Source organism: Pseudorca crassidens, chromosome 16 (genome assembly GCF_039906515.1).
Source record: "Pseudorca crassidens isolate mPseCra1 chromosome 16, mPseCra1.hap1, whole genome shotgun sequence".
NCBI classification, from domain to species: Eukaryota; Metazoa; Chordata; class Mammalia; order Artiodactyla; family Delphinidae; genus Pseudorca; species Pseudorca crassidens.
Window position 1 is genome coordinate 60,512,226 of NC_090311.1, and position 14,811 is coordinate 60,527,036.

Sequence of the window (14,811 nt, forward strand, 5' to 3'; positions counted from 1 at the left end):
ACTTTTTGGCAGACTTTCAGATTCTCAAAAGGGTTTTGACCTCACGGACTGGCCGACTTCCTCACAGTGACTCAGCTGTTTCCCCTGGGCTCCGTTGCCCACAGCTGGCTCAACAACACGAGCTCTTAGCAGCCCCCAGGGCCAGCTCCCCACAGAGCACCTGATTGGCTCAGCCAAGCACAGTCCACTGTGACTACACCTGGGAGCAGAGCTCTGGGGCCAGGCCACATCGTGGGGGTGGCCAGCTTCCAGAATAGACGGGCTGCCTGAAACTGTGCTTGTCGTCCCCAGCCCGGAACGTGGCCGGGCCCAAGGTACCAACTGGGACCTGTGCACCAGGAGCCCCAAGGGAGCCGTGGAGCTGGTGGGTCAACTCTGGCTTCCATGGAGGGGGTGAGATAACATCAGGCCTCATGTGTGGCTTTTCTATTAGCCTGTGTCTTTCAATTCAGTGTCCACAGCCTTTGGCACAGGATTTGGCATATATAATACTAGGTGCTCAATAAAAGCATTGCTGAAAATAACCAGACAGCTACTTGAGCAGTGAGTAAAGTACAGTAGGGACAAGAGGGCGCCTTGACCATCTCCTAAAACATTGAAAAGTCTTCCCTCTGGGAGTATCATTTTAACTGGGTTTTGAAGGTTGAATAAAAGTTCACCAGGGAAAGAGGTAGAAAAGGGAAGTTGAGGTGGCGAGGTGGGTATTTACAGGGCACACAGATGTGAAAACACACAGGTTATTCAGACAACCATAGAGGGTGTGGGGCAGAGTGGCTGGGACCATGAGATGGAGGGGTAAGGCTGGGAGTTCAAGGGAACAGATTGCAGCGTTGGGTTAGGGCCAAGGCCTTGTGTTCTGAGAAGAAATGTCAGAGAAGAAGGAGGACAACTCAGAGCAGAGGTGTTAGAGTGGTGCTGTGCACCCCCAGGTCTCCCTGTGAAGACCAAGGAACTGTTAAACACAGGACAGTAGGTCCCAAATGGAGTCACCTATGTTAAGTCCCATGGCTCCAAACTGAGAATTATAGTGTTGGCTCTCCCAGAAATGGATTCTTAAACCAGTCATTCAGGAATTACCTAGTCAGGACTTCCCTGTTGGCACAGTGGTTAAGAATCTGCCTGTCAATGCAGGGGACATGGGTTCGAGCCCCGGTCTGGGAAGATCCCATGTGCCGCGGAGCAACTAAGCCCGTGAGCCACAACTACTGAAGTCCGCGTGCCTAGAGCCCGTGCTTCTCAACGAGAGAAGCCACCGCAATGAGAAGCCTGCGTACCACAATGAAGAGTAGTCCCCGCTCGCCACAACTAGAGAAAGCTTGCACGCAGCAATGAAGACCCAACGCCAAATAAAAAAATAAATTAATTAAAAAAAAAAAAGAATTACCTAGTCAGCAATCAGTATTAGTTAGGTTATCTGGCTGACATCTGACATCTGTCTGAACCGTGACATCCCTTAAAGGGAAGTGAGCTTGCCATGAACAAGCTGCTTGTCTTGGCCTAGTTTTTTTGTTCCTTCTCCCTTCTGTCCATAAAAGTGTTTCATTTTGTATAGCTCCTCAGAGCTCTGTTCTGTCTGTCAGATTGGATGCTGCCTGGTTCATGAATTGTTTGTTTTTGGCTGTGTGGCATGTGGAATCCTAGTTCCCCAACCAGGGATCGAACCTGCACCCCCTGCATTGGAAGCACAGAGTCTTAACCACCTGACTGCCAGCGAAGCCCCCGTGAATTGTTGAGTAGAGCCAATAAGAGCTTAAAAATTGACTCAGCTGAATTTCGTTTTTTAACAACTCATTTCCCTGCTGCCTGGAGGGCAGCCTGCTGAGGTCTCACAGCTGTGCACTTGTCCTAGTCAGCTTGGGCTGCCATAGTAAAATACCATAGACTAGGGTATTTATTTTCTCACAGTTCTGGAGGCTGGAAGTCTAAGATCAAGGTTTCTGCTGATTTGCCTTTTAGTGAGGGCTCTCTTCCTGACTTGCAGATGGCTGCCTTCTTGATATGTCCTCACATGGCCCTTCCTGGGTGTGTGCAGTTGGGGCTGGGGGACGGGGTGCAGGGAGAGAGCAAGCTCTCTGGTGTCTCTTTTTATAAGGACATTAATCCTATGAGATCAGGGGTCCACCCTTAATTACTTCCTTAGGGGGCCCCACCTCCAAATATAGTCACGGGGGGATTAAGCTTCAATGTATGAATTTTGGAGCAGGATACAAACGTTCAGTCCATACTAGCCCCCGTTCAGGAATTGCCCTCAGCCAAAGGAAGCCCTTGGCCCAAGGTTATGCCCCTCCCCTGGGGCACTATTATGTTGCCTCAACTGAGGACAGTTTGGCAGGGCCATCCCTGCAGCCTGGGGTGGGCTGAGGCCTCAGTGGCAACTTTACTGCAGTTTAATTTCCCGCTCTGCCCTATCTTGCTGCCCTCACTGCCTCAGAGGTGTGACCCTGCGAGCATGAGCTAAAAACTTCTGCCCACACATCTCAGTCTCAGAGCATGTTTCCCAGAGAACCTCACCACTTGACAGGTGGCAAATATGTGTCAATCCAAGAGCCAACTTTGATCAGTTGGTCCTAGCAGCTGGAGTACTGAGTGAGGAGGCTTTGAAGTTACGTTCTAGTAGTGATGTCTATCATGGGTGAGGAAGTGGGCATGGGGACTTCTGTGCTGGATGTCCAGCATCCTGCAGAGTGGTGCTGTGTCATGGATACCAAGTGGGAGAGTTGTAGGAAGGAGGAGCAGACCAACAGTATCAGAGGCGAAAGGGAATGAGAAGGTGCTGGTGGACGTTCCAAGTAGGAATTTACTATTTACTTTCAAAAAGTCATTCAGTGGAGCTGTGGGCTGGGCTAGGGTTAGTCTGGAGGGAGAGTAGTAAATATGGTGAGTGTAGGTGACTGTTTCAAGGAGCAGGGCAGTGAAGGGAAGGTACGAGAAAGTAGCTGAAGTGAAAGTCAGGGGTGAGAAGATTTCTTTTAGGATAGGAGAGCCTTGTGTGTATTTATAATCTGAGGGGGAAGAGTCAGCGGTGAGGGGGGAGACTGAAGATATGAAAAAGGAAAGGACAATGGATGCAGCAAAGTGCTAGAGGGATGATAATAAAAATATTTAACAACTGGTAAGGCATGGGGAACAAACAAAAAGAATGGACACACCTAAAACTAATATAATATTGTAAATCAACTATACTCTAATTTTTAAAAAAGGAAAAAACATATTAAAAATAAAAAGAATAAAAAAAGGAGAAAAATACTAAAAATAAAAAGAATAATAAAAATAAAAAGACCTAGAGGTCACAAGAGCTGATCAACAAAAGCACAGGAGGGTTTAGCAGCTACAGTTTGGCCGCATAAAGAGAAGAAAAGGCATTTCCTCCTCAGAGATGGAAGGGAAGAGGTAAAATAGGAAATGAGCATGAAGAAGACAGAGATGAGGTCAGGGCTTGAGCATTGTTGAGAAGATCTGGAAAGTCACAAAAACTCAAGATAATGAAACCTTAAACAAGATATGGCTGTGTTTACATAAATAGTCTGGAGGTGGACAATATAGGGCAAATAAAACCATTAGAGATCCAGGTTCTTATCTTGTTGCTTTGTCATCCTTAACAAGGCTCCTACCTCATGGCCCAGAATGGATGCTTGAGCTCCTGCCATTATGTCTGCAATCCAGCATAAAGAAGAAAAGAGTTTGCAGCCTTAGATGACGTTTAGCTGGTACAAATCAGTAGTGTTGTTCAGCAGTAAAATTATTGAACTACTTCTGTACCACCTGCTGGTAAATAGCTGGTGACTCCCTGGTGCCCATCCCCCTGCTTACTCATCCCCTGGGACCACCCCCCCCTCCAAGACAACAACTTGGCTCAGTTGGGACCTTCCAGGACATTCCCCCAACACTATGGTCAGTGTCCTGGCAGTACCATTTGTTAAATATTTGCACTGGCTGTGTCTCTTCCTTTTAAGAGCAGTACCTTAAAGTCACAAAATGGGCACTTGTTCTTTTATTTCATTGGCCAGAATGAAGTCCTATGGCTGCAAGGCAGGTTGTGAAATGTAGTCCTTTTTCTGGGTGGCCATGTACGCAGCCAGAAATAGGGGGTTTGATTACTAATTATCAAGATCAAGGGAAAAGAGGCGAAGCATATTAGGAGACAATAGGAGACTCGGCCACCTGGGAGGGCCAAATACGTCCCAAGTAACACAGAGGGCTTTGTGAGCCTAGCTGGGATGGTTCATTTCTCCAGCAGCCCAGGGCTGCTAGGAAGAGAGGAAAAGACAGCAGAGGCCAGAAATTGGCAGGTGAGTGACTAAAGTTTGATGGGGAGAGTGGTCTTTGGGAGGGGCTTACTAGAGGGGTTGCCTGAGGGTCCAGACTAGGCAGAAAGGAAAATGCAGGCAGGAGAGACTGGAGGCTGGAGGTCTTGATGAGGGAGATGCTGGCGGGAGATGAACCTGAGCTTCCTTCTCTGAGACGCAGTGTGGGTGTGTTATGGGGGGAGGCGGTACTTCCAGGGTGGGACCAGGGTGGCTGTTGGGGGAGCCAGAGTGGAGCTTTGGGGCCAGGCATGTGGGCTGGGCCTTCACAGTGGAGGCCTCTGTTCTATCAGCTGTCTTGGCCCAGTGCTCTTTCAGTTGCACAATAGAAGCAGTAACAGATGGAAGCCTTCTGGGGCCAGAAGGGGAATTATTCATCTGACAGGTGGGAGTCTCACAAGATCTCAGGCACTAGAAGTGGGGCCTTGTGAGGAGCTGGGACCCAGAACTGGAAAGTCATCAAGAACCCCGCCAGGGTCTCCAGTATGGATCACATTTCCAAGGAAAAATATCTTTGCAGTTCCCTGAAAACTTGAGCTCATAGTAGGGAGGAAAAGAAGGGGATTTTCTTATCTTTAAAAATTTTTCCTATAATTTTTTCTTTAAGAAGTATGAAGTAAAACGTGGACATTCCAGTGAGTGAAATAATGCGATGACGGGTAAACCCCAAATCAGAAGACTCTTCTCACTTCCAATTCTTTGTTCCTCTTCTGAAAATCCTGCCACTTCTGAGAGAGAAGGGCACCTTGCTGATTCTGCCTCATGCTTCAAGCTGCTTCAAGTAACGTTGTTTTGTTCCGGCCCATTTCCTTAACTAGCCCATCATTGTTCAGCATTTGAAATCTTTCCAGTTTCTACTGTTACAAAGGGCTATTCTGTGAACACTTTGGATAAAGTACTTCTTAGCTCTGGATTATGTCTTTGGGGAGGTATATAGCTAGGAATGGTATTATAGGGTCAAAGGGTCCAAATAGAATCATAGCTCTTGTTGCCTACACACAGATGGTTAGGAAGGTATTTAAAGAGGATTGAAGCATCTACTGACGTGGTAAAAAATTATAATAACCCACTTACTGCTTCTATCTTCTTTATTAAAATTCTGTCCTTACAGGGAAGGGGGTGGATGAAGGAACATATTACTCTTGTGTTCCAGGTGTGCAAATAAAAGGCAACAAAAGTTCATCTCAAAAACACGGACATATCCCTCTAGTTGCGGGGGAGGGTATTAAAAAGAGTCGTGGTGGGTTCAGGCTCTGTCATTAAGTAGCTCTGAGAGCTCAGTTACTCCGGCCAAGTGAGAGCCTGTGATCCGAAGGGCTCCAAGTTTCCTTTTGGCTTGGGGTCTTGTAACCTCTGCGTGGGATGCTTTGCCTCCTTCATCGGCTAGGAGCTGGGAACCAGGCTGTGTCCTAGAACCCCACCTCCCTTGCATTTATCTGGCTGTTGGGGTAATCTGCCCCATGCTGTGCCTGGACTTAGGAAGCCTGCAGATGGGGCAGCCATGCAGCCTCCGTCTTGCCATTGAGGCCAACCAGTGAGGCATCCAGTTTAGACCAAATCTTGTCCCAACTTTACTCAGTTCTTTCACATCACCCGCTGCGGTGCACACTTCCCCATCCAGCTCCCCAGTGGGAAGTAAGCCTCGCTGTGTGGGTGGTGGTGGAGGAGCTGAGCCAAAGGTGCTGAGACCTCTGTCTGTGGGCTGTTCCTCAGGGAGCATTATAGATTGTCACAGACAGATGGGACCCTGGGTTTGCCCCTCCCTGGTCAGGTGTAACCTTGGATAAATGTCCCTCCCATTCCAGGCCTCAATTTCCCAATTGGTACAATGATGGAATGGGACTAAATGACCTTTAAGGGCCTGCCCTAAAAGTCTGAGGTTTCCTTCCTTTCCTTCCCTTCGGCTTGTAGGTACTTGGCCCTTGGAGGACAGCGAGGTTGGGGTCATCCCTCTGCTCAGGACCAGAGGGTCAACCACAGGTAGAAGGCAAGTGGTTTTGTGGGCCACCCAGGCCTTTCTTATTCTGGAGTAAGATGAAGATTGAGGGCTAGACAGGGTGGGCAGCTTCCTTCTCCATTAAGGCCCCTGGCTGATTTTTAGCCTGATTCTCAAATTCAGGCTTCACTCACTGTTTCCTTCTCCAATGGCTCAGACACTTTCTATCCTCCCCCATCTTGCTTCTCAATCCCTTTCCTCCACTCCCTCCAACTCTGGGACAAACCGTGAGAGGGCCTTTGCATATTTTAGGAAGGGGAAAATTTCCCTTCCCTTTTTTGGTTCTTTTTGGTTGGTCAAACAATTAAAATGATGTAACACAGATTAACAGGAGAAAATAAAATTTAATTTCATATGTGCGGGAACCCCACAAACACGAGAGGGTCAGAGACAGGTAAAATGAGGTGTATACACCATGCTGAGCTAAGAAATGGGATAGGGGCCTGGGGCTTCCAAGGACAGGAGGGTCATCCACAGGCAGATAAGAAGAGCAGATTTTTCCGTAATTAGGTGTCTGCTCTGCCGTATAGATGGGGTCACTTAGATAAAATTTGTTCCTGGTAATAACACCTTTTCTGGGAAAAATCCCCCATTTAAATTCTTCTAGGTAGTTAAGGGAGAGGCAGTAATTCCTCTTGAGCCCACAGGCTCTCCATTGCCTTTAGCCAAAAGAATCCACATGCCAAAGTACAACATCTCAGAGACCTGTTCTGAAACCCTACATATCTAACATTGAAAAACCTGTCTGTGAGTCATGGGGAGAAGGGATTGTGGATATGAAATGCTAAGAGGAAAAGTCAGGACCCAGAATGAAGTTACACGCTGGCCCAGCCACGAAAATACTATGAACGTCATTTAAGAGACAGCGTGGGTCAAGTGGTGAGTTTGAGTTTTGACTGTGAGAGCTTAGAAAAAGTAGATAACCTTTTTGAGTACGGATTCTCAACTGAAAAATGGTACTAATAATAGAAAATGGTACTTCATAGAAAAAAGTGCGGTTGACTTCTTCATTTAGGTATTCTTTGATGACCTCTCCATTCCCTTCCGTCTCCTTTTCCTCCTCCCATGCTCCTTCAATCCTTTCGTCCTCCACACTCCTCCCACCTCCCAGCCTTCCTTTTGCGCAGGCGCCCTGTGCGGCGCTGAGTCAGGCTGCGGGGAGAATTCGGGCCGCCCGGCCGGGCCAGAGCTTGCGCCTGCGCGGTGGGCGGCTTTGGGGCGGGGCACGTTTATATTCGCTGAGGATCAGCTGACGCTCTGCATTGCAGACTGCGGAGTCAGGAGGCGTCATGTACTCCTTCTTGGTTCTGGCCAGCCTCCTGGGCGCGGGTAAGCCCTGGGACCCCCAACCTGGGGAAGGGGACCCCGCAGGACGCAGCCCGCTAGTCCCGGAGCGGGTTGTACCGGGCCTCGCCCCTTTGCTCCCCATAAGGATTAGTGAGGGGCGCGCACTGCGCAGGCGCTTGCGCAGAGCCGGGTACCTGCTGGGCGGCGGAGGGGCTGCTGGAGGCGGGAGGCGGTTGGGAGCCTGGCTGCCTAGGGGCTGGGGTCGGGCTTGTGTGCGAGGCGGGCGGGGCCGGGGAAGTAGCGTCTCCCTCACGGCCTGAGTTGGCGGACTGGGGCTCCCTTAAGCTGCCGGTCCAGCTCTCGGGGTGGGCCTGTAGGGTGACCCCTCCTGCAGCTGTGTCGTGCTTGTGCTGGACGCACGTCATGGAGATGGACTGGAGCCCCAACTTCTGGATAGACTTTGGCCCTTGGCCTCACTTGCCCCAGTTTTTAAGAGTATTGAAGTTGCAGAAAGCACCTAAGTATATCTTCCGTATTGATGTTTATCTTTGCATATATATTTACTCTTGATCCTACACCTTGAAGATGATACGGGGTTTTTGTGGTCCTGATGAGTTTGCAATGGAGCCCTCATTTCATCTTGCATGGCCATTGGCAGGTTTTGGCAGTGGCCTTTATTTTGGGGAAAATCTAAGTACCTGAGAAGTTGTGGTCCTGAAATAGTACTGACGGTTGTTAAAATCATCGCAGGTTATGTAGCCAATGCTTGGGAACCAGCTGTACTGCCTTCCTGGAATTAGAAGGGGTCCCGTGCCCTTCCCATGTTATCGAGACCAGCCCTCCTTCATTAACCTTCATTAACCTCATCTAAATCATCATGGTAAAGGGAAAGGAGTGAGGTTGATTGACTTGGAGCCAGATTTTAATTTAAATACACAGAGGATCCCAAATCTGGATGTTTTCAGATAATAGCCCACTGAGGGCAATAAACCTGATCTTCAGGCCCGTCCTCAGTTTCTGTTTCTAGTTAACTGTAATCTAAGGGCTAGCCTCCATTCTAACTCATGCAGCAATCCAAATTTTAATAGACAGTAATGTAATGGATGACAGAGTTGATGGGAATCAAATAAGATATTTATAGGTGAGATAGATTTAAGGTGTTTTTCTCATGTTAGCTTTCAGCAACTTCCACGAATGTGTCTTAACCTTAAACCAAGCTCCTAAACTTGCTTTACTTGTGGATTATGAAAGGCAGTCAGCTTGTCAAGAAAGATTTTTGGTTTTATAGTCACCAAAGAAACTTTCTTGCTGGGGTTGATACTGCTTTTATTCCATAGTCAGTATGATAAACTAATGCTAGTCTCTAAATTTTCTATACTGATTGAAAACGAGTTTTTTGTTTTTCAGTATCAAACTGTTCTTACTGGCAGTGAATCACTCCTCACGAGACCCTTAAGCGTTCTGAATCACTCAACCCACACAAAAAGGACTAAATTGTTTGTTTGGAAATGTAAAATCCTCCTCTGGTATATATGGGAGTATGGCTAACCAGACTGTTAAGTTAAACTAGATACCCTTTTCCCTGAACACTTGGGTAAATAGGAGTGTGTAATAATGGCCTTGTTCTAATCTTGCTGCCCAGCCTTTAGGATTATGCCAAGGTCATGCTCTGAACACAATGTATGAATGCCTGCTTGCCTTGACAGCTCTGGCCCCAGTGTAGCTTTTTGGAAATGTATTCCTAAAATTTTTAATATTGATAGTGAGCTTGTTAATGAAGGTGTCTGGTGACAGCAGCCGTCATCTGCTCCCTGAGAGCTTAGAACTTGCTGTTCCAGTGGAGGCAGAGAGTGTCATCCTGAATCTGGAGAGGCTCTATGCTTTGTGTTTTAATGATGTCCTGGTGGTAGAGACTTTTGCTCTTGAGTTATTTTCCTACTCATCCAGTTGCCCCTCCTTTTTCTCCACCTGGAAAAGAAATGGCAGTGATGGTGTACTGAGAGAATTGGAGAGTATCTCCTCTAACCTCTTAGGAGTGAAGACACTGAGGCCCCCCCAGAAATGGCTCCCCCAAATCGTAGGCCATTTACGGGGGAAGTCAGAATCAGAACCCAGGACTTCTGACAGTGCTTGCTCTTTATCCTTCCATCAACACCAAGCGCTTAACTTTACAAACTTATGGGGCTGTAATTTACATACAGAAAACATGCACCTGTTAAGTGTACAGATTGAGGTATTCCTGCAGAGTGAACGAGCCCACTGTAAGCAGCCCCCAAGGTAAAGGAGGAGCATCCAGAAGCCCCTGTGCCTCCCCATCCACTCACCCTCTCTCACTTGCCCCAAAGGAAACCGCTTTGTTAGCTTCTAGCTCTGTAAATGTAAGAACCTAATTACTGTTTTTGAGCTTTTTATAAATGGGATCGTATAGTAAGGACATACTGTTGGGTGATTCCTCTAGTGGAAAAAGGCAGGCCCAGTGTTAATGAGGTGGTCAGTATAAAACAAGTGGCTTGGTGCCTGGGATATGGTACCTCTTCCCTGAAACTTAGCTGCCCCTGTTACTGCCACCTGTGTAGAGGCTAACCAGCTGAATAGTGTTTACCCGCCACTGAGGCAGGTAGCTCTCTAGGGATGCTAGAATGTGTTATGTACAAATATATATACTCATTTGATAGCTTATTTTTATTAAGAGGCAAGACATGAACGTATAGCACAGCCTGCTGAATGTCAACAACTCCAGTTCTCACCTGCCAGGAATTTGGATAATTCCCCTGTTTATCAATTTTTAGTCAATAATCAACTTTACTCTGAAAATAACAAGGATTTGGTAAGTGGTTTAATTGCATTTAACAAGGTGTATCCAATACCTCCTACGACAGTTGAAGCGTATTAGATCAGGTGGTCAGGATTTTTCTAGATGGGGAAGGAGAACTTGCTCCTCCATTTTCTTGGGCTCTGAAGCTGGAATGGCTGGGCTGTGGCTTAACTGAATGGGGATGAGGAAGGGCGACAGGGTGTTGCTGGCTGGGGAAAGTACCTAATAAGGCACGGGAAGCTCTCAGGGCCAAGACCATGCCACTTGGGCAAGTGTGCACTGCAGCTTCTGGAAGCAGTCTTCTAGCATGGGCATTCTAGGTCCTCTAAGCCTTGCTTCCGCCACCATTTATTTGCTTCTGCCTCCTGGAAGGAGGGTCTGGATTTTCCTGCCCTGCCTGTTTTGTTTTGTTTTTTTTTTAAATCATTTTAAAACTGATGGTAAATACAGTGATTGGGATGAACAGTTTGACTGTTGGCGAAAGCACTCATTGCTTTACTTTTGTTCCGTGAAGTTCCAGAAAATAACCTGAATTATGGCCTTGGGTAATGGTCTATGCACTGAAAAATAACCTGTCAAAATTCCATGTTTTCTTGCGGAATTTATAATTCTTTATGATGGGAGTGAGATGATACCGTAGAATAGAAGTTTAACTTTATCACATCATTGACTGACCTTGGGCAATTTTCTTCAACTGTGCTTCCTCATCTGTACAATGGGATTAATAATGTGATGCTTTAATAACTTACTGTACGACAAGGCATAGGTAAATAAGTACTATAGGGTTTGTTGTTAAACCACAAAAAAACAATACTATGTTTGTTAATGTCCTTGTCCCACCAGCACAAGGACAAAATCAGTCTCTGCTCTTGATTTTGTGATGTCTCCTGCCTTCTTTCATTTCATGGGATGTTGTAAATTTAACAACAAACAAAATTAAATTGACTTGTAAATATGTTATGTTGGACGTAATTACCAGATCAGAAAACAAACTAGGGTAGGTAGTCAGCCATTAGGAGGGAGGTGGGAAAGAATTTGGCTAGGCAGCCAAACTCTTGGTTTATACATCAGTTTTTAACAGAACAGCCCAGCACATCAGGGCTGGTTCCTGGTAACCTGACTACTCAGATTCTAGGCTGGTTGTCCCTAACCATGGTACCTGGGGTAAGTCTGTTCTCCACTCCCCGCCCCAGTCTGGTTTCCCCATCCCTCAATGGCGGTGAACTGTTCAGATAATAACTGCACACAGTAAACAAGTTCCATCGGTGTAATAGTGCATAGAGTAAAAAGTATGTTTCCCTCCCACCACTGTCCCCTGGGCCTTTCCCAGAGGCAGCCTGGTACCAGCTCCTTTAGGAGCCTTCCGGAGCTACCTATAGGTGGCTGTGTGTATGATTTCCCCTTCTGTTTTTCTTTTTAACACAAACACATATTACACTGTTTCGCTCCTTGCTCTTTTTTAAAATTGTGGAACATTCTAGACATCTGGAAAAGTGGAAGAGTAATGATAATGAACACCTATGTATATAACACTCTAGTTAAGATATAGAACAACCCGCTGCCTTCCATAGATAACCACCTTCCTGGCCTTGGTGTTTATCATCCCCCTGCAGGTCTCTCTTTATACTTTCATACATATATGTGTGATCTTCAGCGGTATGTGTAGTGTTGTTCCGGATTTTTTTTTTTTAACCTTTTTGGCCGCACTGCGCGGCATGCGGAACTTCCCCCACCAGGGGTTGAACCCCGGCCCCCTGCGGTGGAAGCGACAGTCTTAACCACTAGACCACCAGGGAAGTCCTGTTTTGGATATTTTAAATATTTTATGAATAATATATATTCTTGGGTTAGTAATTTTTTTTTTATTTTGCTAGTGAGGTTCATTCATTTTGAAAATGTTTAGATCTGTTTCATTCATTTTCTCTGCAGTACAGTATTACATTTATATCATACTTATTCTCCATTCTGTTGATAGACATTTAGATTATTTCCAGTTGTTTTATTGTTGTTACAAACTGCTTCTATAAAGACTCTGGTGCACATGAACAGACATTTCCTTAGAGGATATACCTAGGAACAGAATTGCTGAGTTGTGGAGTATATCTGTTTTCACCTTAATTAGAAATCGCTGAATTACTCTCTAAAATGATTTTAGGAATTTCTGTTCCCACAGAATATGCGGTTTTTAGTTGCAGTATTAACATGTGATGTCAAACTTGAAATTTTGCCATGATAAAAGGGTGAGGTGGTTTTCATTTGCATTTCTCCTTTTATTTGTATCTTTAGAGGTTATTTCATGCTAATACAGATAGATCTATACTACTGCCTTTCTAAAAAAACATAAATTTTGGAATAATCTTAGATTTACAGGCAAGTTGCAAAGCTAGTACAGCGAGTTTCTATATACCCTGCACCCAAACTTCCCTTACTGTTAACATCTTATATAACCGCTGTACATTTGTCAAAAGTAAGAAATTAACCTTACTGTTCACTAGACTGCACACTATATTTGGATTTTACCAATTTTCCTAGTAATCTCTTGTTTCTGTTCCAGGAGTGGATCCAGAGTACCACATTGCACTTAAGTTGTCCTATCTTCTTAATCACCTTCTACCTCCCAGCTGTTAAAAAAAAATAGCTGCAGAGTATTTTATTGTATGGATGTGTCAATTTAGTTAAACCTGTTGATGGACATCTGTGTCACAGAAAAAGTGAGATGGATTCTAATGACACTTCCAAATTTTAAAATTAAATTCTGGCCACATTTGGATAGATACTGCTTTTGAAAAGAAATTCTTTACATGACAGGAAACTACGTAAATAAGATTGAAGGAGATGTTATAGAAGGTTCTTTTGGCCAGTCTTAGTGGCGTCACTTATTATAGTAAAAAAAAAAAAAAACAAAACAGAACTCCTTTAACAGCTGTGCTGGAATGCTGTCTCCATGTGCAGGCACTGATGCCAGAGGGTCATGTGGCTCTTCCTGTCTCACTAGGAGTAAAACCTAAAGTTTATTCTGCAAGGTCATGTCATCTGGCCCTCGGCTGCTGTTCAGAGTTCTTCCTCTCCCATCAGGTCAGGGCTGCTTACTTACTGTTGCCCATTTGGTGTTCTACCTATTTGGGTCATCTTCCTTTCCAGGTAATCATGTAGTTTACTCTCTGCCCAGGTGTTGCCTTACCAGAGTTGCGCCCTGCTCTGTCTGAAATGTCCATGTCTTGCTCTTCCTTGGCTTCATTTTTCTTCGTAGCACTTGGCACTGCCGGGCATCATATGATTTTTTTTTTTTTTTTTTTTTTTTGCGGTACGCGGGCCTCTCACTGTTGCGGCCTCTCCCTCTCCCGTTGCGGAGCACAGGCTCCAGACGCGCAGGCTCAGCGGTCATGGCTCACGGGCCCCGCCGCTCCGTGGCATGTGGGATCTTCCCGGACCGGGGCACGAACCCGCGTCCCCTGCGTCGGCAGGTGGACTCTCAACCACTGTGCCACCAGGGAAGCCCCATATGATGTGTTTTTATTTGTTGTCGTGGTCACTGACTGGATCTGCAGCACGTACAACAGTGTTTGGCCTGTAATAGGTGCTCAGTCCTGCTGAACCGTGGTGTGAGCTGTAGCAAGAGGACTTAAGCTCAGTAACTGCTGGTGGGTCGGTGTGCATGAAACTTAAATGCTGGTAGTGCCAGATCTTTATCACGATTAAACAAAGCATTTTCTTTTATTAACTGAAACGAATTTTACGAAATTGTGTTTAGGAGTTTGCAAATCAAGAGTGACTTTGGACTCAAGTGAAGTGTTGGCTTCTAATAATAGTTCGTGTCCAGGTTAGAGCCAATCCCCCCACCCCCACCCCGAGCCTTTTGGAGAGGATTTTATGTAGGGGTTAGGGACACAGGACCCTAACATAACTAAGATACCCCTGGTGGCCCTGATTTGAGGTAAATCTGAAAAGGGAACCAGCTATAATCTGAGGAGTTGTTTCCCCTCTTTTTAGTTCCAGAACTTAGTTGTTCTTAAATGTTTAACCCAGTGGTTCTCAAACTTTTTGGTCTCAGGATCCCTGTATACTCCTGAGTCATTGAGAGACCCCAAAGAGCTTTTGTTAATCTGGGTTGTATCTGTGATATTTACCATCTTATAAATGAAGCTGACAAAATTTTAAAAATAATCCTTAAAAAAAATAAATCCGTTACATGTTAACGTATTGTGATTATAATGAAAAATAGCTGTTTTCCTAAACATAAACCTATTTAGTGAGAAGAACAACTTATTCTACATTTTTGCAATCTTTTTGACACCTGGCTGGATTTTCAGCTGCCTCTGCATTCATTCTTTTGCACTGTCACATGTCATATGCTTCCAGAAAAATTCCACTGCTCATTTTTGAGTGAATGAGTGAAAAGGGCAGCTAAC

At 45.6% G+C, this 14,811-nt stretch overlaps 1 protein-coding gene across 3 annotated transcripts in view; it reads left to right on the forward strand.

The window, feature by feature from the left end:
• Nucleotides 1-7,468: 7,468 nt before the first annotated feature.
• Nucleotides 7,469-14,811, forward strand: part of PSAP (prosaposin) — a 33,225-nt gene continuing 25,882 nt past the window's right edge. For all 3 annotated transcript variants that reach the window (XM_067710645.1, XM_067710646.1, XM_067710647.1), the window contains exon 1: nucleotides 7,469-7,629. In XM_067710645.1, the coding sequence (XP_067566746.1) occupies nucleotides 7,590-7,629 (40 nt within the window). In that variant the 5' untranslated portion in view covers nucleotides 7,469-7,589. The remainder of the gene's footprint in view (nucleotides 7,630-14,811) is intronic.